At 42.9% G+C, this 27,997-nt stretch overlaps 1 protein-coding gene and 1 long non-coding RNA gene across 13 annotated transcripts in view; one reads left to right on the forward strand and one right to left on the reverse strand.

Annotated features, from left to right (window-relative positions):
- Positions 1-27,997, reverse strand: part of LOC125466667 (tumor necrosis factor receptor superfamily member 5-like) — a 113,259-nt gene that overhangs the window by 39,705 nt on the left and 45,557 nt on the right. For 3 of the 12 annotated variants that reach the window (XM_048561497.2, XM_048561504.2, XM_048561499.2), the window contains exons 1-4: positions 25,261-25,574; positions 13,296-13,425; positions 11,228-11,312; positions 3,346-3,485 (exon numbers count right to left, since the gene is read on the reverse strand). In XM_048561497.2, coding sequence (XP_048417454.1) covers positions 3,346-3,485; positions 11,228-11,312; positions 13,296-13,305 — 235 coding nt within the window. In that variant the 5' untranslated portion in view covers positions 13,306-13,425; positions 25,261-25,574. Of the gene's footprint in view, positions 1-3,345; positions 3,486-11,227; positions 11,313-13,295; positions 13,426-25,022; positions 25,213-25,260; positions 25,577-27,997 lie in introns of those variants that run through there. The other 9 variants (XM_048561498.2, XM_048561495.2, XM_048561496.2 and 6 more) reach the window with 6 other exon arrangements.
- Positions 24,885-27,997, forward strand: part of LOC125466669 (uncharacterized) — a 35,200-nt gene continuing 32,087 nt past the window's right edge. The window contains exons 1-2 of the long non-coding RNA XR_007250492.2: positions 24,885-25,365; positions 25,508-27,996. This is a non-coding gene — a long non-coding RNA (uncharacterized LOC125466669). The remainder of the gene's footprint in view (positions 25,366-25,507; position 27,997) is intronic.

The following is a 27,997-nucleotide window of genomic DNA, read 5'->3' on the forward strand; positions in this document are numbered from 1 at the left end:
TTTGGATGGCTGCAAGGGTAGATGTCCTTTTTCTCTGCAGTAAAACCACCTAAAGCCTGGAAAAAGCCAATTTATTTTGTATTTACCAGTTGGCTTTTAACCAGTGAATCAGCAATGTTATAAGTTGTGAACATCCTGGGCCTTGTGCAAGTAAATGAAAGTATCTGGAGAAGCAAGAACGAGGAGCAACAAGTCCTGACAAATCAAAGAGGATCCTCTCAGTGATCCCTGTGGTCAGAGACCATTGAATTGCCTTAAAAAATAAAAACTGAAAGAGCTGTGGATGCTGTAAATCAGAACAAAAACAAAGTTGCTGGAAAAGCTCAGCAGGTCTGGCAACATCTGTGAAGAAAAAAACAGAGTTAACGCTTCGGGTCCAGTGACCTTTCCTCAGAATTGCTTTTCTGGTTTTTCACTCCACCCATAACATCAACATTCTTTTTTGTGTCTTGTCTGCATGCATGTGTGGGCGATAGTTTTAATTAGTAGAGTTATATGTCCACAGTTTATTATTTAGATATGGAACAACAATCTATTTGTTTTCATTAAACAGTAACTGTTGTTAAGGAAAGAAACCTGAAGAGTCCTTTCATGTGATCAAAATCTTTAACATTTATGATGGCTCTGGGAATAGCAGGGCTTGATTCCAGCAAGCTACCCCAGTCATGTATGACAATTGAATCAATTACAAATTACTAATGAATTGTGTTAACTGCAACGAATTCGGTAATTTAAAAAGTAAACTAACAAAAGGTACAAACTAGAACATTAACTTCTTGTTGTAAACAATAGCACGTTCTTAGACTGAGGCTGTCAGAATTTAGAAAACCTTTAACTGTACCTCTAATCTCTTTTCATGCTCCAATCATCCAATTGGATCCAATTATCCACCCTTGATCCAATTATCATTTTCTTTTTTTTTATCCACACCTAATGATTAATTCAAAGTTATTTTTCTACATTATTTCCTTCATCAATGCAATTTAAGGATAGAGACGGCGAGATGAATAGACCGTCGATCTTGATGTTCACCAAGGCCACAGACGTCCTATTGACCTTGCTGCACTGTTATCAGCTCACACTTCCTTCATTTTTTTTGAACCAATCATTTTTCAAGTTGAAGGGTGAGGAAAAATATTCAATTAATGAGGCATGCCACAAGACGTCTTGCTGAGAAAATTCTGCAGCATTATTTCCATTGATTCTTAACGGGACGTCATCTTGGCAATTAAAATTTAGCTTGGAGTTCCTGCATTTTGACTCTGTGTCAATGAAAGAATGATGTTAAAGTTCCAAGTGACAGTGGTGAGCTTAACTTGGACATGATGGTATTAAAATGCATCTTCCATCCTTGTTCCCCGAAACGGCTGAGATCATAGATTAGGAACGTGCCGTTTCAGAAACCACGTGAGTTGCAGTATTGCATCTGGTAGACGTACACATCTTCTAGATGTACACATTGTTGTCAGTGTGCATCAGTAGTGTAGGAAGTGAATGCTGATGGCCACGTTCCCTCTAATTCTTTCTCTGTGCGCAGATCTCCAAAGTCCATCTGTGGCAGCTACTTCCAATTGGCATGTATGGAACCCCTGAGCAGCTGCACAGCTTAAAAGGAACTTTGATTGAAGATAGCGGATGGATTGCTGATCTAAGTGGGTTACCTTGTCCTGAATAGTCAGGCACTGAACTACTTCATAGAATCACAGAATCCCCACAGTGTGGAAACAGGCCCTTTGGCCCATCAAGTTCACACTGACCCTCAGAGCACCCACCCAAACCCATCTCCCTATAATTCACCTAATCTACACATCCCTGAACAGTATGGACAATTTAGCATGGCCAATCCACCTAGCCTATATATCTAAGGACTGTGGAAGGAAACCAGAGCACCAGAGGAAACCCACGCAGACACAGGGAGAATGTGCAAACTCCAAAAAGATAGTGCGCTGTGAGGCAGCAGTGCTAATCACTATGTCACCGTGCCACCCTTGCTGCAGAATTCCCACCCCAACCTATTCTTGTCGCTACAGTATTTAAGTGACTACTGCAATTCAATTTCTGATTAATGGTAATCATCAAGGTGCTGATAGTGGGGAATTTAGCAATGGTAATCCCGTTAAACATCAAGGAATTCCTTCTTGTTGGAGATGGTAATAGGTATTTCTTAAATATTACCTGCCATTTATCAGCCCAAGCGTGAAATTTTATCTCAATCATGCTGAATGCACTCTTTTATTGGATGTCAACTAGCCGGGCCACCTCAATTACTTCCACTCCTTTACTGTCAAGTCAGTCTTAAAATTGTCCATCTAGTCCTCATTATTCAGTTTTTTTTATGAATTAACTCAGTTGTGCAGAGTCATGAAAAGTACATTGTACAAAATTAACACTCTGGGTTTTGTTTTTTTTAATGTTCTGCTTCTTTGCCCTGGGAATTTATTGATTGTTCTCATCTCTTCTGACTTTTAGCTATGTTTCTTTGGTTAACTCCATCAAATTTGCCCATATGTTGAGATCAACTTCAGTGTTCACTTTAGTCTTTCCTTTCATAAAGAGATGTGTCACCATGAAGAGTACGTGCTTTTAGAGTCAGGTTGGGAGGACAGCGTGAACAAAAGGGATTAGCATTAATGCTTATACCAATTGCAAGTTCTTTACACATCTTCCAATCCAACATGCAAGTATGTTAAGTACGTTAGTTTGGGGCAGCACGGTGGCCCAGTGGTTAGCACAGCTCCAGGGGCCCGGGTGTGATTCTAGCCTCAGGCAACTGTCTGTGCGGAGTTTGCACATTCTCCCTGTGTCTGCGTGCGTTTCCTCGGGGTTCTCTGGTTTCCTCCCACAGCCCAAAGATGGGCAGGCTAGGTGGATTGCCCATGCTAAATTGCCCATAGTGTTCAGGGGTGAGTGGGTTATAAGGGAATGGGTCTGGATGGGATGCTTCAAAGGGCAGTGTGGACTTGTCGGGCTAAAGGGCCTGTTTCCACACTGTAGGGAATCTAATATCCAGATTTAGGATTAACATTAAAGCAGTCACAATTTTAAATGCAGGCACCAACAAGAGCAGCATCTGATGATGAAATAGATGACTTCTACAAAATCCTCTGTATGGTAACAGTTAGAAAGTTCGTGGGAAGGAATTTAAAACAAAAATCTAGGATCTGGGGAGACTGAAACAATCTGGCAGTAGAAAAACATACCACTTGCAATAATTAACAAAATGTATACAGAAAAGACATGGAAAGGAAAATTGATTATTAATTTTATTCAACACAAATATGCAAAAACATGTATAAGGGATAGATCCAGCAAATAGCCTGACCGATGTACTTCCTAACTGAGTACCTGAATAAGACTTTTCACATTCTTCAAAACAACTCAATGTCCATTCCGAGATAATGCCAGACAATATTGTTACAAGTGGGTTCGCAGCCGGTACATTCAGTTTTTCTGCATTGATTGGAACATGGACCATCTCTTGACAGCTAGGATTGGTGAACACAAAGAGTTACATAGGTTTGAATTTTCCCATTATTAGGCGGTGTTATTTTCAGGGACTTTCAAGACAGGTGTCCCATTATAGCTTACAGCATTTTTTCTCATTACGATTGCTCACCTCATTCGCCTTGCATCCAGGCCATATGGCATCCCTCTCATGCATTCATGTGACAGCAGAGATGGAAACGCTTACCACTGCAGGGACCTTGCAGCATTCATACCATTGGTGCCATAATTAAAACCCAGCTACACACCAGTTTAAATGCTCCAGGTCAGAGACAGGCCTTCACACTGTAGTGCTTCACCATAATTGAATAGAACATGTCCAAGCTTCAACCCAAACAGCAGCCCGGGTTAATGCTGTTGTTCAGAACAAACAAAATCCCCAGCAATGCAAGAAGAATGTCAATAATCTGTGATCCCAATGGGTAAGTGCCACATTTTCCCTCTACTATGTCACACTCAGTCTATCTCTGTCACTGCAGTAAGGTCACAAAGCTAAATAAAAACCAAAAGAACTGTGGATGCTGTAAATCAGAAACAAAAACAGAAATTGCGGCAAAATCTCTGCATGCCCAGCCACAGTTCTGAGGAATGGTCACCCTTGATCCAAAATGTTAATTCTGATTTCCCTCCTCAGACACTGCTAGACCTGCCGAGCTTTTCCAGCAATTTCTGTTTTTGTTCAAGATCACGAGGCTAAAGATCTACAGTGTTATGTTCTAAATGTTCTGACAGAATGCCTAAAACCTAATGGAGGGATGGAGCAGGAAATGGAAATATTAACTAAATAGTTAATTGGGTGTGATTTGGTGTATAAATATGTGTTAGTAATTAGTGGAATGTAGGTTTTATGGAGCGTGTTTAACTGAAATAAAGTTCTCTTTAAAAGTGTGGACTTTGACCCTGTTTAAATAGTTTCTTCTAGCATATTAACTTTGGTATCAGATGATGGTGAAGTAAAAATGTAGTTTCAGAGTATGATTACCCATCCTTGTTTCCTGAACATTAGCTGTTTGACCAGTACAGGAATGAAGTTAAAATGTGGATCTGGGTTACTTCTTCAAAAAAAACAAAACATGACCGTCAAAAATTTGTTTTCATGCAAAGCAGGAAAGAAGCAAAATATTTTTCGGAATTGGAACTTGATATCTTAAATAATTTCAGAGTAAAAGAGCCGCGAGGAATTTGTTATCATGAGAGATCTTACATTCAGTTCGAGAATGAAAAACCTGAATTGGAAACAACTGTGTTTAACTCAAATAAAGAGCATGACAATCAAGATGATAAAATGTGAGGCTGGATGAACACAGCAGGCCAAGCAGCATCTCAGGAGCACAAAAGCTGACGTTTCGGGCCTAGACCCTTCATCTGATGAAGGGTCTAGGCCCGAAACGTCAGCTTTTGTGCTCCTGAGATGCTGCTTGGCCTGCTGTGTTCATCCAGCCTCACATTTTATCATCTTGGAATTCTCCAGCATCTGCAGTTCCCATTATCTCAGCATGACAATCAAACAAGGATAGTCAGCTAAAATGAACTGGGTGGATAATTTAGCAGCGGCAGGCATTTAAGGATGTAATTCATGACACTCGCAAAACTATATCCCAGTAAGGAGGAAAGATCCTAAGAGACGTATAAACCAACCATGGCTAACTGAGGTAGTTAAGGAGAATACTAAGCTGAAAGAGAAAGCATATAATATAGCGCTGAAGACTGGGGTAAATTCAGAATTCAGCAAAGGAGGACTATAAAGGTAATGTCAAGAGAGAAAATAAACTGCACGTGTATACGAAACAAATGTATAAACTGACAATAAGAGCTCCTTTAATTATTTAAAAAGAAAGAGGTCAATGTGTACATGGGCGCCCTTTAAAAATGAGTCTGAGGAGATGGTTATGGGGTACAAGGAAATGGCAAGGAAGTTAAATACATAGTTTGCATCACTTTTTATGATGGAAGATACTTCAAATATCTCATTAATACTAAAAAAATACACAGAGTATACACACTAGAACAGTAGTGTTGGACAAACTAATGGGGCTAAAGGCATATTAGTTCCCTGGGCCTGTTGGCTTGCGAGGAACCTAAAACAGGCGGCTAAAGAAACAGTGGATGCATTAGCGGTAGTTTTTCAAGAATCACTGGATTCTTCAGAAGGACCATAGGATTGGAAAGCTGCCAATATAAGGTCACTACTCAAAATGGGGACAAAAAAAGTGAGGAACTATAGGCCGATTAGTCAAATATCTGTAGTTGGAAAATCACTGGAGCCAGCTATTAAAGAAAAAAATAGCAGAATATTTGGAAAATCATAATGCAATCAAGCAAAGTCAGCATATTTTCACAAAAGGGAAAATTATGTCTGATTAATTCATGAGAATTTCTTAATGAAGTCTTAATCAGATTGAATAGGCAGAAACCAATAAATGTGTTGGATTTGACTTCCAGAAGGCATTTGACAAGGTACTTCACAAAAAGGTGAAGTCATTAGAGCCCATGGTATTGGAGGTAATTCATTGACAGGGAAACAGAATTGGTTCATGGGCAGGAAACAGTAAGTGAGGATAAGGGGTTGTTTTTCAGGTTGGTGACTTGTTTCTGGGGGTTTCACAAGTATCAGTGCCGGGTCTGCAATTGTTTACAATATATATTAATGGCTCAAAAAAAGGAAGTTAATGTACTGTAGCCAAATTTGCAGATGTCACAAAAATAGCTGGAAGGACAGTTTGTGAGAAAGATACAAACAGTTTACAGAGAGATATTGATAGGTTAGGTCAGTGGACAAAAAGTTGTCAAATGGAGTAAAATGTGGCAAATGAAATCAAAAAGCACACAAAACATCACTTAACTGTCTATTATTGGTTACCTTCAGATTGAAGGTAAATAGGGGAAATATGTACAGACTACAAACTAAAAGGTCATTACAAAATTTACAATAGATCAATTGAAATTAAAGCTACACTTCTACAGAGAGACCAGAGGCAAGTGATTTTTTTTGTCCTCTTTGTAAAAAAGGCACCAAATGCAGAGGGACGCTTTGGAAACTAAATAAATGTGTAAATGGCCTATATGATGCCTCTCGAGTTTAGTGTTTCTCAGTAAGGTTTGTCTTATTAAAACTGTGTTGTCTTCAGTTGAAATTGGACACTGCCAACTTTTACTAGTGCATGAGGGGCAGCTTTCAAGCATCTTTATGAACCAAATAGATTATTTTTGTGGAGTGGGAGTAACACATTTACGATATTGTCAATAAATGGCCTTAAAGCAGAATACAAAATAGGAAGTCCAGCTTCTTGAATTTTCAGGTACACTGGATTGGAAAGCAAGCACAGTGGACCAAGCACCACTTTGTATAAGTAATCTTATTTGGACACTGTCAGTTCCATTGCCACTGTCAAAGGAGGGCCTTCTAAAAAGATGCAGCTCCTTCCAAAACTGAAATGGAGGAATTACAAACAACTAAGTAAACAGCTGAATTGGCTGGATACCAAACAAGGCCAAATGCCAGATTCAAAGTACTAGAACTGAGTACAGTATGAAAATTTCCAAGTTGGACAATATTATTTAGATGAACAAAACATTGAAAAAATTAAAAATGGAATACTGCACCTTGAAATGTTCATCACTGGGAGATGCTAAGAACATGAAGCTTATTGTTTTAAGTGATTTTTCCTATGCAAGTCTCCGTAATGGTGTCTCGAGTGATAGGAAGTTTATAATTTTTCTTGTGGAACTTGGGAAGCTAAAGAGATCTGGAGAGTAATTTACATATCTTGGCCACAGAAACTTTTGCTCTTGGTCAGGAGACAGATAAGGCCTTTCTTGTGGTGAAAATATTGCCAGAAATTCTAAGAAGGGATCCATCAATGAAATCCATTGAATGCTACATTGATAAATCACAATGGAATAGTGTTATGATCCCCGCTGATGTCCTTACTGGATACGTCATTTCCCTGACAGGAAACTGGCTTGATAGATCAGCTTTTTATTTGTTTTGTTTCTAACAACGTGGGCACTCATTGAAACATAAGGGTGTAGTGTGTAGATTTTGTTCTCACAATAAAACAGAAATTTATTAACAAAAGGAAATGGAAGATACAATAGGGCAATGCAAACTATCTACTTATAATACAAATTCAAAGATTTTTAAACATACAGCAACAGTATAATCTCGATAATTCCAAAAACAGTTCTTTACACATTGAAAAGAAACAAAACAGCATTTCTACAGTAAATGAAAACAGAAATATCTGCAGACGCTGGAAATCAAAATCACAAACAGAAATTGCAGGAACAGCTCAGTAGGTCTGGCAGCATACGTGCAGAGAAATCAGATTTAAATTTTGGGTCCAGTGGCCCTTCCTCAGAACTGATGGTAGCTAGGAAACTGTTGGATTTTATAAAGATGGAGTTGGAGAAGGCACACAGAGTAAACGACAGATGAAAATAGAGCCCAAAAAGAAAAAGAAACAGTTAGACAGATAAAAAAGTGGATAACAATCAGACTGGGAGGATGAATAGCTATTAATGGGATTGTTAGTAACTTACAATGGTTTGTATATAATAGCCGACCATGTGATAACATGGCCTAATGTGTGGGAATAGGGTAAGGGCATGGGCCAGTTCAAGCCCTAAAGTTGCTGAACTCAAGTCCAGAAGACTGTAGAGTTCCCCAGCAAAAATGAGGTGCTCTTTTTCAACCTCGCGCTGAGCTTCAGCAAAGTATTAAATCAAGCTTGAGACAGTGATATTGGCCAGGGAACAAGATGGGGATTTGAAGTGGCATCTCTTTAGTACCCAAAACATTCCCCATACAGCACACAAAACATCACTTTTATAATATTCACACCAGAATTCTAGTGCCCAATACTCCAGCAGATTTATGTGACTGAGGACTTCACCTTTTAGACTGGACCAGCAGATTGCTTCTTTCTGGAGCTATCACATACCTACTTAAATGGAAAGTGACCGTAATCACATTGGGCAGCTCTCTCATTACAGAGAGACAACTGGTGGTGGTTTAACTTGAGAGTCACCACACTTCAAGTGAGGGGCTAGGTCAAGAAGACCGGATCTTCACGGTGACCTCAGCTAGTACGGGAATTAAATCTGTGCTGTTGGGTGAATGTAGTCCCAACCAGTTTAATCTTTCCATATACATCAGTCCCACTATTTTAGGAATCAGTCTGGCAAACCTGCATTGCGTTCCCTCTATAGCAAGAGCATTCTTGTGGCCAGAGAGGGATTAAAACCTTCAGTCAGAGCCACAGTAATTTCCTCTCTTGCATTAATAAGTGCCTGGGATGTAAATAATAGTCTCTTGCATGTCTGCACTCGATAAAGCATTCGTAGAGACAATTCTTTCCCAGGCACATGAACAATTTTCAAACTATACAACTATAGAATGAAGCTTCATCCAAACAATTGTAAATCTTGTCCCGAATCTTCAAGAAAATCAAAGGATTGCAGTTCATATAGGCTCAGCTTTGTCCACATTATTGGTGATGCATTGGTCAAAATAGTGTCCAGCCAGTTTTTTTCAATAGCTGAATCTTTTTGTTGATACAGTCAGTTTCTTAAACAATAACTGACAAGCTATTCAATCTCCCATAGAACATAGAGAAATAGCGCAGAACAGGCCCTTCGGCCCTCAATGTTGCGCCGACCTGTGAACTAATCTAAGCCCCTCCCCCTACACTATCCCATCATTATCCATATACTTGTCCAAGGACTGTTTAAATGCCCCTAATGTGGCTGAGTTAACTACATTGGCAGGCAGGGCGTTCCACGCCCTTACCACTCTATGAGTAAAGAATCTGCCTCTGACATCTGTCTTAAATCTATCACCCCTCAATTTGTAGCTATGCCCCCTTGTACAAGCTGAAGTCATTATCCTCGGAAAAAGACTCTCACTGTCCACCCTATCTAATCCTCTGATCATCTTGTATGTCTCTATTAAATCCCCTCTTAGCCTTCTTCTCTCCAATGAGAACAGACCCAAGCCCCTCAGCCTTTCTTCATAGGGCCTGTGCTCCAGACCAGGAAACATCTTGGTAAATCTCTTCTGCACCTTTTCCAATGCTTCCACATCCTTCCTGTAATGGGGCAACCAGAACTGCACGCAATATTCCAAATGAGGCCACACTAGTGTTTTGTACAGTTGCAGCATGACATCACGGCTCCGGAACTCAATCCCTCTACCAATAAAACCTAACACACCGTAAGCCTTAACAGCACTATCAACCTGGGTGGCAACTTTCAGGGATCTATGTACGTGGACACCAAGATCCCTCTGCACATCCACACTACCAAGAATCCTTCCATTGACCCGGTATTCTGCCTTCCTATTATTCCTCCCAAAGTGAATCACCTCGCATTTATCCGTATTAAACTCCATTTGCCACCTTTTGGACCAATTCTGCAGTTTATCCAAGTTCTCCATCTCATCATCTTGCAATAGAACAACACAGCTGGCAAAATTTGACTATACCTTTACATCATTTTTATTGGGCAGAATTATATAATGATTAAGTCTGTGCTTTCCCGATACCTACGTCAGCCACAAGTGAAATTTTTGAGAACCACCTGTAAAATTTCATTATGATACTCAGAAGGAACTGTCACCTGATGGGCCATTGCCCATTCTTCATTGGTTGGTATTTGAGGTAGTCAAACTTTTTAAATTAAGATTTTGCACTGAAAGTGACAACATTGAGGTATCATTTCTGATTCAGTTTGAGCAGGCTGCTTCATCTGACTCTTTCAATCCTAAATCAGTTTGTTGCAATTTCTATTGAAGATGAACTAAACATATCAGTCTCATTCTCTTTTCAGCCTTCATCTTTTGTAGTATTAAATTTTTCAAAACTGAATCCAATAACTGAATTTCCATATTATTGCCCTGTCTCATCAACACCTTTCCTCCTTGTTTAAATAATGGACCTGTGATCTAGGCACTACAAAGTCAGGAAGCAATCTGGGAAGCTAAGATTTCAGCCTTGTTTACCTCAACTATCTTTGGTGAAGCTGCCAGGACATTTCCCCAAAATAAAACCAATTCCCTCCATTGAAACTTGTTCTGTTACAAATGAACTATCACTTTTACCAAGTTAATCTTTCATTCAACTCCATATAACAAGAATGATTATTTTGAATACATTGAATTAGTATTTTCTCCTTCATCAACTCCTCTGCAGAAAAATTACATTAGCAGCCAACATCAGAGGCTACTTGCTCCAGTGTCTAGAATTTAAATAAAACAGGTCTAATGGTGACCCCAGGATGAAATCCATCAGGACCTGGAGACTGATATTTTGAGGACATGGATTTAGATCCCACCGATGCAGATGGTGAAAACTGAATTAAATTAAAATCTAAGCTAACCTAATAGTGACCGTCTAAACAGTGTTGACTGTCACTTAAAAAAAACCCATCTACTTCACCCATGGAACTTCAGAACTGGTTAATGTTGGTTCTCTCTCCTCAAATGCTGTCAGGCTGGCTGAAAGAAAACCAAGAGTCATCTTTTCAAATCTAACGACTCTTTTTCAGTTTGGAAGAAGTGTCATTGAAGTAAAGCGTTAATTTTGTTTCTCTCACTGCAGATGCTGCTAGACCTGCTGAGTTTCCAAAGCAAATTCGGTTTTTGTTTCAGATCTCCAGCATCTGCACTTCTTTGCTTTAATGCAGTGTATCAATATTTGTTTTGGATGTCTTTCAAAGTACTTACTTAATCTGCTTAGGAGCAACTGCAGGTGAGTAACTACTGGAACCAGACTCACACGGTTCTCTGCTCAAATCATGAGCTTTATTATCTGTTGCAGGAAAATAAGAAAAAGGAAGTCTGTTGTAAAGAACAGCCATTCAGCCCATTAAAAATTGCTTCCCTGACATTTATCCACTCTCTGTATTCATTGTACTGCTTTAACAATGATTTTCATATCTTTAGCCAGTCTATCTGACTGAGCAAACTATTTGAAATCAGAAATTATGTTTCATGACATTCATGTGAAGTAGTTTAGGTCATTTTGCAAGGCTAAAGGTGATATATAAATGCACAATATTGTTTACTCAACATTATGATTTTAAAAGAAAAGTCCCATATCAGTTCTAAATTCAACTTTCATTAACTTAAATTCAGGCTTTGTGCTCTGAAATACATTAGGATTATCAAACCTACATCATTAATATTCCACAGCTACCTTATTCAGATCTCCACCAAACAATATTATTTTCACTCTCTTGAGCTCCACTTGCTCTAAGCCCTTTACATTTAATAGGTTTAAAGTGATACTTATCCCATAAATTTCCCAACATCTTGGCAAAGTTCCTCTCTGAAGAGTTGCAATGCCTGGGAATATAAGCATTCCAAGAAGATGATGATGAAGTATTGGAACCCTTCCTTCAGGTAAGTTGGGAAATTTTGATTTGAAGACCCCAGCAAAGAAATGCAGAGTGTTCATTTGGAGGATGATGGAGGCAGCAATAAAGCAGAGGTCAGTGGGGGGAGGCAAGTAACTGCCTCCGGGGGGGAACAGCGTACCTGCAGCAGGGAGATAGCTCCAATGCCTGCCCAACAGCAGCCTGCACTGTCAAAGGTGTTAGACTGTCCCTTTGCCCCACCTTTGTGACCCAGACTAAAAATTGAGATGGGGTTGGAACAAAGCAGCCCATTGGCTTACTGCAGTCCAAATGGCCAAAGGGCAGGCTGGTTGTCAAACTATTTGTCCACTATACTATGGGAGACAGGTTGAAGATGACAAAAATGTGAAAGATAAATTTTAAAATACACTGCTCAGGGGCTTGGAGGGGCAGTAAAATTCATCTGCTCATCCTTGACAACATTTATTTTTCCTTTATTCATTCATGGGATGAGGGGAGCACTGGTTAGCATTTATTGCCCATCCCTAATTGCCCAGAGGGCAGTTAATAGTCAACCACATTGCTGTGGATCTGGAGTCACATGTAGATCAGACCAGGTAAGGATGGCAATTTCCTTCCCTAAAGGGCATTTGTGAACCAGATGGGTTTTTCCAATGATTGGAAATGGATTCACGGTCATCATTAGACTCTTAATTCCAGATATTTATTGAAATCAAATTCCACCGTCTGCCATGGCAGGATTCGAACCCGGGTTCCCAGAACGTTATCTGGGTCTCTGGATTAACAGTCCAGTGGTAATACCACTAGGCCATTGCCTCTCCTAAAGGATTTGAAGGATTGGTCCCCACAAACTGCCTGTGGCATTGAGCAGCCTGCCAACATACCTTGCACAGTTTTGGAATTCTTCCCAACTTCACTTAAAGCAGTGATAGGCATTTTACAGACAATTCGCACCCCCTTGCTTTCATCTTTGTAGGAAGAATGTTAGAAAAGTTGGCTGCAGCAAAAACCAGTTCCCTGTTTTACTGATGCCTCCAGGAAAGCCCTAATGTAGGAAATGAGTGTCAAATGGGACGTACTCTTCCCAGCATTCCAACAACTCTTAAGCAAATTTGGTCAGAGATGCCTGATAAGGGTCAGTGACAACAGAATAATCCCAGAGGCTGGGCTCAATACTGGAAGGTTTATTTTGCTACAGCAGAGATGCTTTATAAATACAAGTTGTTGTTTCCTGATCTCACAAGAACAATAGAAGTGTGTACCTTTTCACTACTCTCATCAAACCTGACCACCGCCTCACAGTCCTTCCACTACCATCCTTAGCACCCCCATCACATTCTTCAACAATCACGGGGCTTCCTAAACAGCTCCATTCCTCAATCATGGATATTGACATGGAAAATAAAAATACTTACGCTTAAGCATTTTCGTATAGGGTTCTCTGGTAGCAGTCCTTTTTTCTAAGAGTAAAGCAGTAATACTTTATAAAATATAATAATTATATGTGAAATTGTGGCCAGGTCTTCAATTAGAAAAATCCAGTTTCTGAAATAAATAAAAACAAATTCAGAATTTAATCCTAATAAAATCAGCACACAAAAATGTCAGACAAGGAAGGATTAACTGACCCATCTACACATTTCTGTACAGTTTTGATGCTTTCTATATCAAGTCTAGATATTCCCTACCTTCCAGATATCATGCCTATTCTCAGGAGACAGAATATCCAACAAAATTAAGGGGTAAAAAAATTCTACTCTGCTCTCTCCAAGTGCATTAACCACATTGACCAAGACATGTTACTTGATACCAAACTGATATACAGTGTAAGTTATGCCACAGGAGTTGTCCACGTTTCCCTTTAACATATTTAATGTGATGTGTGGGTCTCCAGCTTGAATTGATGCATTCTGTGTGGTGACAGTTCATAAATTGTGTTAATCCAGATAATGTCCCAGAATCAATGAAGGAATAGAAACACATGTTCCCATCAGGATGGCATTGCTACTTAAATCAGAAGTGATGTGGTATCCACAACTTTGCTATTTTTGTTCTTCCCAGTGATGGACATTGCACGGGACGGAGGTCGCGTTCAAGTAAACTCACAGTGCTGCAGGAGTGCATCCTGTACCTTACAGATTGTACATCCTGCAGTTAAGGAAAGCCTGTAGTAGAGGAGTTAACATTGATTCCAGTAACACTAGCATTAATCAGGCAAACTTGCTGTCCTGGATAGAACTGACTTCTTGAGCATTATTTTAGCTTCACTCTTCCACAGGAATGTGTATTCTATCACGCTCCAGTTTTGGGTCTTGTAAATAATGGAAAGCTTTTGAAATTGGAGATGAGCCAGTTGTCACAGGATACCCTTTCTTTGCCTTGCTATTCAAGCTATGAACCTTGGCTTTTGACTTTTAGTCAGAGGTTTTTTGATCAACCTCCATTGTAAAGACTTGAATACATAATCAAATGAGGCACATGAACGTAATAATAGGGAGTATGGCACTGATGCAGTACCATCTTTCAGGTAAACAGCAAAATCAAAATCCTTCTATTCTATTTTACATTGCGTGTGAACAATCGCATTATGTTACTCAATTATCAGGAGGGTTCTCCTCGTATGCTGGTCAACATTTATTCTCTGTAGGAGTATTGTTGCATCTATACTCATCCAGATAAGTGGGGAGTATTCCATCACACTCTGGACTGATGCCTTGAGGATGGTGGACAGGCTTTGTGGAGTCAGGAGGGAAGTTACTTGCTGCAGTGTTCCAAGCTTCTGATCTGCACTTGTAGCCAATATATTTATATCAATATATGACTAGTCCAGTTGAGTTTCTGGTTAATGGTAACACCGAGGATGTTGAAAGTTGGGTATTCAGTGATGGTAACACTGTTGAATGTCTACAGGCTACAGTTGGATTTTCTCATTGGAGATGGTCATTGCTTGGCACTTGTGTGGTGTGAATGTTACTTGCCACTTGTCAGCTCAAACCTGCAAACTGCCTGGTCTTTTGCATTTTAACATGGTTTGTTTCTGTTTCTGAGCGGTTGAGAATTGTGTTGAGCATTCCCATTTCTGACCTGATGACAGAGTGAAGGTCATTGATGATGCTGTCGAAGATCGTTGGGCTAGGACACTATCTTAAGGAATTCCTGCAAAAATGTACTGGAGCTCAGAAGGCTGCCCTCCAACAACTGCATCTATCTTCCAACCAGGGCACAGCACTGCCCTACCGATAATTGAGAATCGATTGATGGGATATAAATTGACTGCTTTGGATTTGTTTTGCTTTTTGTGTTCAGGACAAAACTGGTCAATTTTTCATATTGTTAGGTAGATGCCACTGTTGTAGCTATACTGGAATTGTTTGGTAAGGGCACTGCACACCCTGAATCACAAATTTTCAGTACTTAAATTGGAATACTGTTGGCCCATAGCTTTTTCAGTATCCAGTGCCCCTAACTGTTTCTTGAAATCAAGTAGAATCAATCGAATTGGCTTCGCCTTATCTTTTACACTGAAAATATCTTAAGACCATATAAAATGGTAGAACATTTCTTAAATGACAAGAGATTGGGAAGTTGTTCATATCAAAAGGGATCTTGGGTACATGTTAATGAGTTACTAAATGGTAGCATCAAGGTGTAGCAAACAATTAGAAGTGCACGTGGTATTGGCCTTCAGTGCAAAGAGAATTTGGGTAAAGGTGTCTTCAGACAATTGTACAGAGCTTTGGTGAGACCTTACTTACAGTATTGTGACTAGTTTTAGCCTCCTTATTTAAGGAGAATGTACTTGCAACTGAGGAAGTGCAATGGAGGCTTTTCATTCTAATCCATAAGACCATAAGACATAGGAGTGGAAGTAAGGCCATTCGGCCCATCAAGTCCACTCTGCCATTTAATCATGGCTAATGGGCATTTCAACTCCATTTCTCCACACTCTCCCTGTAGCCCTTGATTCCTTGTGAGATCAAGAATTTGATGTGCTGGGCTCCCACATTATTGAGAATGAGGTATTTGAGAATGAGCTTCCTTCTCCAATGGGTGTCACAGATGATTGCTGGGTTTGTAGCAAACCATGTATTCATAGAGGTCTACAGCACAGAAAAAGGCCCTTCAGCCCATGAAGTCTGCAACAGTCAAAAAGAGAGCACATAACTATTCTAATTCCTGAGCAATTCTTAATGAGTAAAACAACAACATACATTTCTGTAGCTCCTTCAAACTAATAAAACATACTTTACAAATATAATTAAACAAAATCTGGCTATAAGTGATGAAAGGAGGTACTATGCTAAGATAACCAAAATCTTGAAATAAAAAGACATTTTAAAGAAGGCAAAATGTGTAGAGGTGGAGAAATTGAAACAGCAAGTTCCAAACCCGAAAACCCAGCCATCATAGGCAGAGTGATCAAAACTGGGAATGTTCAAGTTTCCAACATTTGCACAACAGAGATTTCAATGATTTGTAATAGTGAAGGGGATTACAGACATTTGGACAGAAGTACACTTTCCTGTCTACCCCTATAAACTTTGTCTTTTCTTCCCTATTAAAAAAAATCAACTTAACTCAACCTTTAATGAATTCAGTGACTCAGCCTCCAGTTTTCAGGGGAAGAGAATATCACAGTCTAATGGTATCTGGACAGAAAAACAGCCTCTTCATCTCCATCTTATAAGTGAAGGCTCTTATTCTTAAACTGCATCCATAATTCTAGCCTCTTGTACAAGATCAATCATCCTTTCAGAATCCACTCTGTTAAGTTGCTTGAGGACTTTAAATTTTCAGTATGACCCTTTCTCATTCTTCTAAAGTCCAATGGATAAAAGCCCAACCTGCTTAGCCATTTCTCATACATACTTCATCTCAGGAATGAGTCAAATCAACTTTCTCTGAACACTTCTAATACAATGAAACCATTTTTCAAATTAGGAGACCAAACCTGTACATAGTTTTTCAGATGTGATCTCAAAGGCTCTGTATAACTGTGATAAAAGGTTGATAACTTACATTCAATTCCCCTTGTCACAAGTACCAAAATTGCATTTTCCTTTCTAATTGTGCTGGATCTGAAAATGACCTTTTTGGGATAAATGTACCAGGACATCCAAATCCCTCATTGAGCCGGCTCCAGCATTCAGTTAGTTCATGTCTGATCATATGATTCAAGGGCCAGTTCCTGCACTCTCTCTATATCCCTTGATGTCATTAGTATGTAGAAACGTACTGATTTCTATCTTGAACATATTTAATGACTGAGCTTCCACACCCCTCTGGAAATGAGAATTCCCGAGACTTACAATCCTCAGGAAAGAAATTTCGCCTAGCTTCACTCCTAAATGACATGGCCTTTATCCTGAGATTATGTGCCCCAGTGCACCCTGTCATATCCTACAAGAATTTTCTAATTTTTAATGAGATCACCTCACATTCTTCAAAACTTCTGAGAATACAGACCCAGTTTCCTCCGTCTCTTCTCAAAAATTAATCTCAGCATTGAAGGAATTAATCAGGTCAATTTCTCTCTCCATTCCTTTGAGGCAAATATAATTTTTGTCCTTATTCTTTCATGGGATGTGGACATCATGACATAGCCTTTTCAGGGTAGCAGTTCAGAGTTTGCCATATTGCTGACAGTATGGTCTCATATGTAAGCCTGACAATGTAAAGATGGCAGATAATGTAACAGATGGGTAATTATAAAAATAGACCATAGTTCAACGGTCATCAGGAAAGACTAGCTTTTCATTGCATATTTATTAAATGAATTCAAATTCGACAAAATACAATTTGAACTCTTATCCCCATAGCATTAGAAATGGACCTCTGGATTACTAATCCACGAACATGACCTCGACAGTCAAAAGATTAATTATATTTCAATGGGGAGAGAAAATAAGAGGCAAACATTCCATGTCTATAAACAGTGGAGCTAGATGACAGCCAGCACAGACATGAGAGCAAAAGTAGTCTCTCTTTGCTGTTACCATTCTCTGATTCTCTTTTACTCCCAGAAGGTGCCAAACTGTGAAATATTTTCACCCTTTCCAATATTGTTTTAGATTTCCAGCACCACTTATTTTGTCAGCATTGATTCAATTCAGTCAGAATTTGGATCTTGCCCATGGTGCTGAACCTTCCAAGACTTTGACCAATGAGAATAATTAGAAAATATTCTCCTTGTCCCAAGGGAAATCCTGAACAGGCCTTCATTGTAACTTGTTCTGACTAATTGGAATTCATAGATTTTAGACCTGGTATTACCGCAACATAATCCTATTCATCTTCCCTCTCAACCAGAAGGCCTGGGTTAAAGTGCCACCCATTCCAGAGGTATGTGATAACATCTCTGAACAGGCTGATTATAAAATATCAACACTTAATGTGGAAAGAAAGCTTATTCAAAGTTTCGCTCCAGTGACCCATCTTCAGAGAAGTCACTGGCATCAATAATGATAACTTTGCTTTCTCTCTCTCTCCACAGATGCTCCAGGCCTGCTGAGTATCGCCAGCTGTTTCTGTTTTTATTTCAGATGTCTAGCATCACCATATCTTTGCCTTTGGCTTGACATTTAATTTCACTGTGGATCAGGTTTAAAATATTTTTGACTATTTGAATTTAAACTGCCCTCAACAAACAGCAGGAAAAACACAGTTGGTCAGAAAGTCAACGTTTCAGGCTGAAACCCTTTGTTAGGACTGGGAAGGGGTGGGGGGCTCAGAAATAAATAGAGAGAAGGTGATTGGACAGGGGGTGAAGGGTAGGAGAGATGGTAACATGTGGGTGCAGGTAGGGCGTTATTGTGATTAGTCCATGGGATGAGTGGAGTGGATAGATGAGAGGAGAGATTGACAGGTTAGGTCAGGTCAGGAGGGGGAGGGCAGACATGGGATAAGACTGGGGGTGGAGGGATCTTGAAGCTAGTGAAGTCAATATTAACACCATTGAGCTGTCAGCTTCCAAGGCGAAAGATCAGGTGTTGTTCCTGCAGTTTCTGTTTGGGATCATTCTGACAGTGGAGGTGGCCAAGGATGGACATGTCATCAGGGGAGTGGGAGGAGGGATCAATATGGATGGCAACCAAAGGGTTGGGTTAGTTGGTGTGTGCAAAGCGCAGATGCTCCGCAAATCGGACTGCATTTGGTCTCCCTCATAAAGAGGAGATCACATCAAGAGCAATGGTTGCAATGATAAGGTTGGATGAAGTGCTGGTGAATCTCTGCCGGATCTCGAAGGATTGTCTGGGGCCCTGGACGGAGGTGAGGGGGCAGGTGTTGCACCTCTTGTGGTTGCAAGTAAAACTACCAGGTGTGGTGAAGTAATTGGTGGGGAGTGTAAAGCTGATCAGGGTGTCACAGAATGAACGGTTCCTGTGGAAAGCAGCCAACAGTGGGGAGGGAAATACCATTTTGGTGGAGGGGTCTGATTGTAGACGGTGGAAATTTCACAGGATGATGCATTGGAACTGGAGGTTGGTGGGGTGGTATATCACAATGATGGGGGTTCTATCTTTATTGCTGTTGGGGCACGGAGGTTTGAAGACAGAAGTGCAAGAAATGGAGGGGATGTAGTTGAGGGCATCCTTAATTACAGAGGAGGGGAAATTCCATCCCTAAAGTTGAAGGATACCTGGGATGTCCTGGAATGAAATACCTCATCCTGGCTTCAGATGTAGCACAGGGAGAGGAATTTTAAGTACGGGATAGCATTTTTGTAGGAGGGCGGGTGACAGGAGGTGTAGTCATGATGGTTGTGGGAGTCTTTGGCTTCGAAATGGATATCGGTGGTGACGTGGATTCCAGAGAGGTCCAGGAAGGAGGAGGCGGCATCGGAAATAGTCCAGATAAATTTGAGGGTGGGGTGGAAGCTTGTTGGCGAAGTAGATGAACTGCTCGAGATGCTCACAGGAGCACGAGGCCATACCAATGCAGTCATCAATATAGCAAAGGAAGAGGTGAAGGATGGTGCTGGTACAGTTTTGGAAGAGGGACTATTCCACAAATCCTCCAGAGACTGGCATGGCTCCAGCCCATGCAGGTGCCCATGGCCAACCATTTGGTTTGTAGGAAGTAGGAAGAATGTTTGCAATAAGGACTGCAGATACTGGGATGCCAGAGCCTATGGGTGTGAGGCTAGAAATGCACAGATCAGACAGCACTCCTCATCCAAGGAGCAGGAAATTCAACCTTTGGAACGAAAACCCTTCTCAGGACTGGGCCGGGGTTCAAGGGAGCCCAGAAATAATTAGGGAGGTTGAGCTGGGAGGAAGGTAGGTGAGATCGTGATAGGAGGACACAGGAGAAATTTCTAAGAGCGACGACCAGTTCTGACAAGTGAATGACAATGTCAGTGGAGGAGGACTGGTTGGGTCCACGGGAGAGGATTTTAAGCCCTCTGTGTGGGGGGATACAGGTGTACAGGGATTGTGTGTCCACGGTGAAGATGAAGTGTTAGGGGTCAAGAAATCAAAAGTTTTGGAAAAGGTGGAGTGTGTGGGTTGTGTCACAAATGTAGGTAGGGAGTTCCTGGACCAAAGAGGAAAGAATAGAGTTAAAGCAGGAGGAAATGAGATCAATGGGGCAGTAGCAACAGCCTCAAAAATTGCTCCACTCCCAGCTTTATGCCACGCGCAGCTCTCCCCTCCTGGTCTAACCTATACTTTCCATCTTCCTACTCATCCAGCACCTCCACCATTCCCATGGACCAATTATAATAATCCCCTACCTGCACCCACATATCACCATCTCTCGTACCCTTCCCCCCAACCTTCCTATTTGTTTGAGATAACAAGGTGTACAGCTGGATGAACACAGCTGGTCGACCAGCATCAGAGGAGCAGGAAAGCTGACATTTCGGGCCTAGATCCTTCTTCAGGTCAAGGCGGCAGGATGAGGCTAGTAGGTAGGAGATGGGGGAGGGGGTGGTTGGAGGGTCTAGGTAGGAGGAAGGACAGGTTAGGGAGGCAAGGACAAGCTGGGCTGGTTTTGGGATGCGGTTGGGGGAGGGGAGACTTTGAAGCTTGAGAAGTCCACATTAAAACCATTGGGCTGCACAGTTCCCAAGTGGAATATGAGTTGCTGGTCCTGCAGGTGGTGTCGTTGTGGCACTGCAGGAGGCCCAGGATGAACATGTCCTCTGAGGAATGGGAGGGGGAGCTGAAATGGTTCGCGACTGGCGGGTGCAGTTGTTTAGTGCAAACCGAGCATAGGTGTTCTCCAAAGCGGGCCCCAAGCCTCCGCTTGGTTTCCCTGATGTAGAGGAGTCCACAACAGGAACAGCAGATACAGTATAACACATTAGCAGATGTGCAGGTGCTGCTGCATGTGGAAAGTCTTCCTGGGGCCTGGAACGGGTGTGAGGGGGCAGGTGTCCCACCACCTGCGGTTGCAGGGATAACTGTTGGGTACGGTGGGGCTGGAGGGGAGTGTGGAGCGCACAAGGGAGTCACAGAGAGAGTGGTCCCACCGGAAAGCAGATAAGAGTGGGAGGGAAAAATGTCTTTGGTGTTGGGGTTGGATTGCAAATGGACAGAAGTGTCACAGGATGATGCATTCGATCCGGAGGTTGGTAGGGTGGTACTTGAGGACGAGGGGGATTCTGTTTTGGTTGTTATTGCAGGGAAGGATGAGTACTGTTTACTCTAAGTACTATTTATTTCAGAATCCCCTTCCCCTCCCCCATTTCTGAAGTAGGGTCCCAACCCAAAACGTCAGCTTTCCTGCTCCTCTGATGCTGCCTGGCCTGCTGTGTTCATCCAGCTCTACACCTTGTTATCTCTGATTCTCCAGAAGTTCCTATTATTGCTTGTGAGCTCCCCTGAGCACCCACCCAGTGCTAACAAAGGTTTTGGTCTCAAAGGTTGAAATTCCTTCTCCGCTATGCTTCTCCCACATCACAGCTCAATGCTCTGGCTTCCAGCATGGGCAATCCTGATTGCAAAGTGTAGTTTTATAACCTTCCCAAAAGTGGGCAGTCGGTATTTCACATCTGCAGTTTTATGTCTTTGTGCGAAACAACTTTGAACAAAAGTACTTATTTATTATTAAAAATAAGTTAAAAAAAAATCGGAGTTTGCTGGAAATCTGAAATGAAAACAAAACTACTGGAGTAACCCAGATAACAAAGTGTGGAGCTGAATGAACACAGCAGGCCAAGCAGCATCTCAGGAGCACAAAAGCTGACATTTCGGGCCTAGACCCTTCATCAGAGAGGGGGATGGGGAGAGGGTTCTGAAATAAATAGGGAGAGAGGGGGAGAGGGACCGAAGATGGAGAGAAAACAAGATAGGTGGAGAGGACAGTACACGTGAGGAGGTAGGGAGGGGACAGGTCAGTGGGGAAGATGGACAGGTCAAGGAGGTGGGATGAGGTGGTAGGTAGGAAATGGAGGTGCGGCTTGAGATGGGAGGAAGGGATGGGTGAGAGGAAGAACAGGTTAGGGAGGCAAAGACAGGTGGACTGGTTTTGGGATGCAGTGGGGGGAGGGGACGAGCTTGGCTGGTTTTGGGATGCAGTGGGGGACGGGGAGATTTTGAAGCTTGTGAAGTCCACGTTGATACCATTTGGCTGCAGGGTTCCCAAGCGGAATATGAGTTGCTGTTCCTGCAACCTTCGGGTGGCATCATTGTGGCACTGCAGGAGGCCCAGGATGGATATGTCGTCTGAGAAATGGGAGGGGGAGCTGAAATGGTTCGCGACTGGGAGGTGCAGTTGTTTGTTGCGAACCGAGCGGAGGTGATCTGCAAAGCGGTCCCCAAGCCTCCGCTTGGTTTCCCCAATGTAGAGGAGGCCACACCGGGTGCAATGGATACAATATACCACATTGGCAGATGTGCAAGTGAACATCTGCTTGATATGGAAGGTCAGCTTGGGGCCTGGGATAGGGGTGAGGGAGGAGGTGTGGGGGCAAGTGTAGCACTTCCTGTGGTTGCAGGGGAATGTGCCGGGTGTGGTGGGGTTGGAGGGGAGTGTGGAGGGGACAAGGGAGTCACGGAACAGTTACGTGGAACAGTCCCTCGTCCGCACCTACACAGGCCCCAAACCCCACCTCTTCCTCTGTTACATTGATGACTGTATCGGCGCCGCCTCTTGCTCCCCAGAGGAGCCTGAACAGTTCATCCACTTTACCAACACCTTCCACCCCAACCTCAAGTACACCTGGGCCATCTCCAACACATCCCTCACCTTCCTGGACCTCTCAGTCTCCATCACAGGTAACCAGCTAGAATCTGATGTCCATTTCAAGCCCACTGACTCCCACAGCTACCTAGAATACACCTCCTCCCTCCCACCCACACACCCCCCCACCCCCCTGCAAAAATTCCATCCCCTATTCCCAATTCCTCCGCCTCATCTACTCCCAGGATGAGGCATTCCACTGCCGCACATCCCAGATGTCCACGTTCTTCAAGGACCGCAACTTTCCCCCCGCAGTGGTCGAGAACGCCCTTGACCGCGTCTCTCACATTCCCCGCAACACATCCCTCACACCCCGCCCCCGCCACAACCGCCCCCAGAGGATCCCCCTCGTTCTCACATACAACCCCACCAACCTCCGGATACAACGTATCATCCTCTGACACTTTCGCCATCTACAATCCGACCCCACCACCCAAGACATTTTTCCAACCCCACCCTTGTCTGCCTTCCAGTGAGACCACTCTCTCCAGGACTCCCTTGTCCGTTCCACACTCCCCTCCAACCCCACCACACCCGGCACGTTCCCCTGCAACCACAGGAAGTGCTACACTTGCCCCCACACCTCCTCCCTCACCCCCATTCCAGGCCCCAAGATGACCTTCCATATCAAGCACATGTTCACCTGCACATCTGCCAATGCGGTATATTGTATCCATTGCACCCGGCGTGGCTACCTCTACATTGGGGAAACCAAGCGTAGGCTTGGGGGCCGCTTTGCAGAACACCTCCGCTCAGTTCGCAACAAACAACTGCACCTCCCAGTCGCGAACATTTCAACTCCCCCTCCCATTTCTCAGATGACATGTCCATCAAGGGCCTCCTGCAGTGCCACAATGATGCCACCCGAAGGTTGCAGGAACAGCAACTCATATTCCGCTTGGGAACCCTGCAGCCCAATGGTTTCAATGTGGACTTCACCAAATTCAAAATCGTCCCTTGCCCCACCGCATCCCAAAACCAGCCAAGCTCATCCCCTTCCCCCACTGCATCCCAAAACCAGCCCAGCCTGTCTCTGCTTCCCTAGCCTCTTCTTCCTCTCACCTCAAGCCGCACCTCCATTTCCTACCTACCACCTCATCCCACCTCCTTGACCTGTCCGTCTTCCCTGGACTGACCTATCCCCTCCCTACCTCCCCGCCTATACTCTCTTCTCCACCTATCTTCTTCTCTCTCCATCTTCGGTCCGCCTCCCCCTCTCTCCCTATTTATTTCAGAACCCTCTCCCCATCCCCCTCTCTGATGAAGGGTCTAGGCCTGAAATGTCAGCTTTTGTGCTCCTGAGATGCTGCTGGGCCTGCTGTGTTCATCCAGCTTCACACTTTATTATCTTGGATTCTCCAGCATCTGCAGTTCCCATTATCACTGATACTGGAGAAATCCAGCAGTTTTGACCGTATCTGTGCAGGTTGGGGTGGATTGGCCACGCTAAATTGCGTGCAGGGAATGTGCAGATTAGTGAGTTATAGGGGGATGGGATGCTCTGAGCGTCGGTCTGGACTTGTTTACAGAACGAACTGGAACCTCTCGGGAGACATTAAATGTCTGTTTCTCTCCACCACCACCATCCGTCTCCATAAAGTGCACCACACCCACTGAACCTCTGCACCGTTTTCTGGTCTTATTTCGTGTTTGTTCAACTCGTATCAAACAATAAACTTTCCTTCACATTTCCCTCCAACTCAACAAACAAACAAACAAACAGCGAGACGGCATAACACACTCGAGCTGGATGAACGTAGCAATTAGGCAGCATCAGAGGAGCAGAAAAGCTTAAGTTTCGGGTCTGAACCCTTTCTGCAACCATTTTGTGTTCCGAACAAGGGTCCAGGCCCGAAACGTCAGCTTTTCTGCCCCTCTGATGCTGCCTAAATCTGCTGCGTTCATCCAGCTCCACACCTTGTTATCTCAGATTCTCCAGCATCGGCAGTTCTTACTATTTCTGAGTGAATAAGCGAAACGGCTGGCTTTCCCTCGCGCTGCCATTTGCCGCTGCAAGCAGTGAAGGCGGACAGCCGCTCGGGCCCGAAGACGCGGATCATCCCGCTCGAGCCCGAAGACGCGGATCATCCCGCTCGAGCCCGAAGACGCGGATCATCCCGCTCGAGCCCGAAGACCCGGATCATCCCGCTCGAGCTCCTAGGTTCGCGCCCCCCCCCCAAGACAGCTACTCACCAGAGCCATCCCCCACCCCAGAGGGGTAAACACCCTTCCCAACAAACAGCGATTCAAACTGCGTCAATCCATAACCGATGGAGTTCGGACTTCGATACATCAACGGTGCGAAGATTCTACTTTTACTTTCATTTTCGATTCCTGATTCTAATCAAAAAACACTTCTTGCTACTCTTGCTTTATGTGTGAATTAACGTTTATCGTTCTAAATTGCTGCTAACTTAAAAAATAATTTCTTTTTCTGCAGACTCCCAGATGCACAAGTACGTGAAGTCAGCGTTTTCATAAAACAGAATCATGTGTTCAGTGGGTGCTTCCGCTTACTGCGATAGTCATCCGAACTGTTTTCCACTTCACATGGATGTCAGGCGTAGATTGTGTGAGCATTGGCACCATGTATATTGGGGGCAAAAACATATCAAGTGGTACTCCACCTGTGCCTGTGATTGCGAAGGATGGGTCTGGCCATGTTGCCACGAAATGTTCATGCACTCGGACCATACTGTACCACTGCTATTTGTGGAAAAGTTTGTGCAGAAAATTTGACCACAAGTTGAACAGGCAGTGGTCAACACTTAAAGATTTTTTGAGGCCCTGCGAAGAGGGGAGACATTTGATCCTGTCAGATCGTGTGGAGCAGACTCAACGTTTTTTGGTAGAACCTCATCACCAAATCTTGCCAACAAGTACCAAGATGTAATGTGGCTGGCAGTGTGAAGGGCACAACCGATCAGATGTTTCGTACTCAACTGGAAATTGCCCTTGAAATGGCTGATATGGTGAACCAACCTTTGGATAGGCTGGTTCTAGAATGTGTTTTTGCAAAGAAGGCAATGGTCTTTGTTGAAGCCCATCCCAAGCAGCTCCATGACTCAGGACCCTGTGCGCTGCAAGTTGATCCCTGGGGATGCAGACCAAGTCAAACATCAACTATGCCTGTAGGTCCTTCAACTTGGCGAAAGATGCTGTTTCATCTGCTTGAAACATGTTGATCTTCCAGAGCAAAAGTTGCCCTGAACCAAGCGTTGTAGACTGATGCGTTCCAAGGTCCAGAAATATTTGCTTAGGGACACACTTAGTCAATGGCCTGGTCAGACCTTCCTCGGGGATAGCTGTTAAAGTCAGTTATGGCAGATCAAGTTTGATGTGACAAGTGCAATGTTATCAGTTTTCGTCAGAAGAATTGAAGTACAGCTTTTTGTCTAAATGGTGAGAAATTTCAGCATGCTTCTTGCAGAGGGAAGTGGGTGTCTTCATGTATGAATTGCAGAAAACTAATATGGAGGTATAGCAGGTAATAAGGAAGGCAAATGGAAGTTTGGTCTTCATTGCTAAACAAGTAGAGCATGAAATTAGGACAGTGTTGTTGCAACTGTACAAGGCATCAGTGAGACGAGTTGGATCATTGTGTACAATTTTGGGGTCTTTATTTGAGAGAGAGAATTGTATTGGAGGCAGTTCAGAGGAAGTTAATGAGATTGATTCTAGAAATAAGGGGCTTGTCATAAGAAGAGAGGCCTATACTCTGGATCTAGAAGAATGAGAGGAGATCTAATTGAGGTAAATAAGATAGTGTAGGGAATTGTCAAAGTCGACCGAAACAGTATATTTCATCATGTAGAGCTATCTAGAATGAGAGGTCATTGTTTTAGCATGGGAGTAGCAGATTTAAAGCAGAGACGAACAGAATTTATTTATCTCAAAGGGTCATGAATCTGTGGATTCATTATTCTGGAATGCAGTGGATGTTGGGACATTGAGTAAGTTTAAGAAGGAGATTGAAAGATTATTAATTAGTAGTGGGTTTAAGGGTTTTGGAGAGTGGGGTGGAAAGTGGAACTGAGATTAACCATGATCATATCAAACAGTGGAACATGCTTGAGGAGCTGAACTGTCCTCTCACTCTCAGTCCTAATGTAGTAATGTGGCTGGAAAGCCGTAAGTCCTGGGGAGTCCAAATGTTGGAGAGAAGGAAAAAGGTTTGAGATTAGGTGCTCTGTAGCAGTAGTGGTGGGCCCATTCAAAGCCTGGTTGGGAGATGCTGGGAAGCAGAAGCAGAAATGTATTGAGGTGTGAGCAAGAAAGATTGGGGGAAAGTTGAGGGAGAATGGGAATCAGTGGTTCATAATGGACGGGCAAGGGTAACTGTGGGGGTTTATTGACAGTGACCATCACTGTGGGAGAGCATACGGGACCATGGTGGGCATCATTAAAATATAATGTCAGGTCTCAGGGCGCAAGGGGGTATATTGGAGGTGGAAGTCTGTGTGGAAGGTTTATACACTCAGTGTTGGGGGGGGGGTAGAATTCGTGGAAATGGACTGCCCAGGTACAGCAAGAAAAATGTGCACATGCAGATTCTTTAATGGAGGGTGGGCACCTGGCACTGTGTGGAACTCAATGCTGAGGTTTCACATTTCAAGTTGCATCCCTGCCATCGTTTGCAGTTCACTAAAAGCGACCTGCAAAAGCTGCATTTGCAGCATACAGCCACACTTCATTTGCAACGATATCACCTGAATTGCATGCAGTTCTAAAGTGTTCAAATGCTGCACTCAGATGATGGTTCACCATGTCATTAGCTCTTGCAAATTGCGCATAGAGATCTCAATCAAGTACATTTCATCGCTTCTGACTTTAAACAAAAGTCTGAGTGCTGACCGTAACCAACACGGAAGTTGCAAGACTTCAAAGGACGGCTTGGGGATGGAACTGCTCCTGTTTACTCCTGCACTTG

This window comes from Stegostoma tigrinum, chromosome 28 (assembly GCF_030684315.1).
Source record: "Stegostoma tigrinum isolate sSteTig4 chromosome 28, sSteTig4.hap1, whole genome shotgun sequence".
In the NCBI taxonomy this organism is placed as follows: domain Eukaryota; kingdom Metazoa; phylum Chordata; class Chondrichthyes; order Orectolobiformes; family Stegostomatidae; genus Stegostoma; species Stegostoma tigrinum.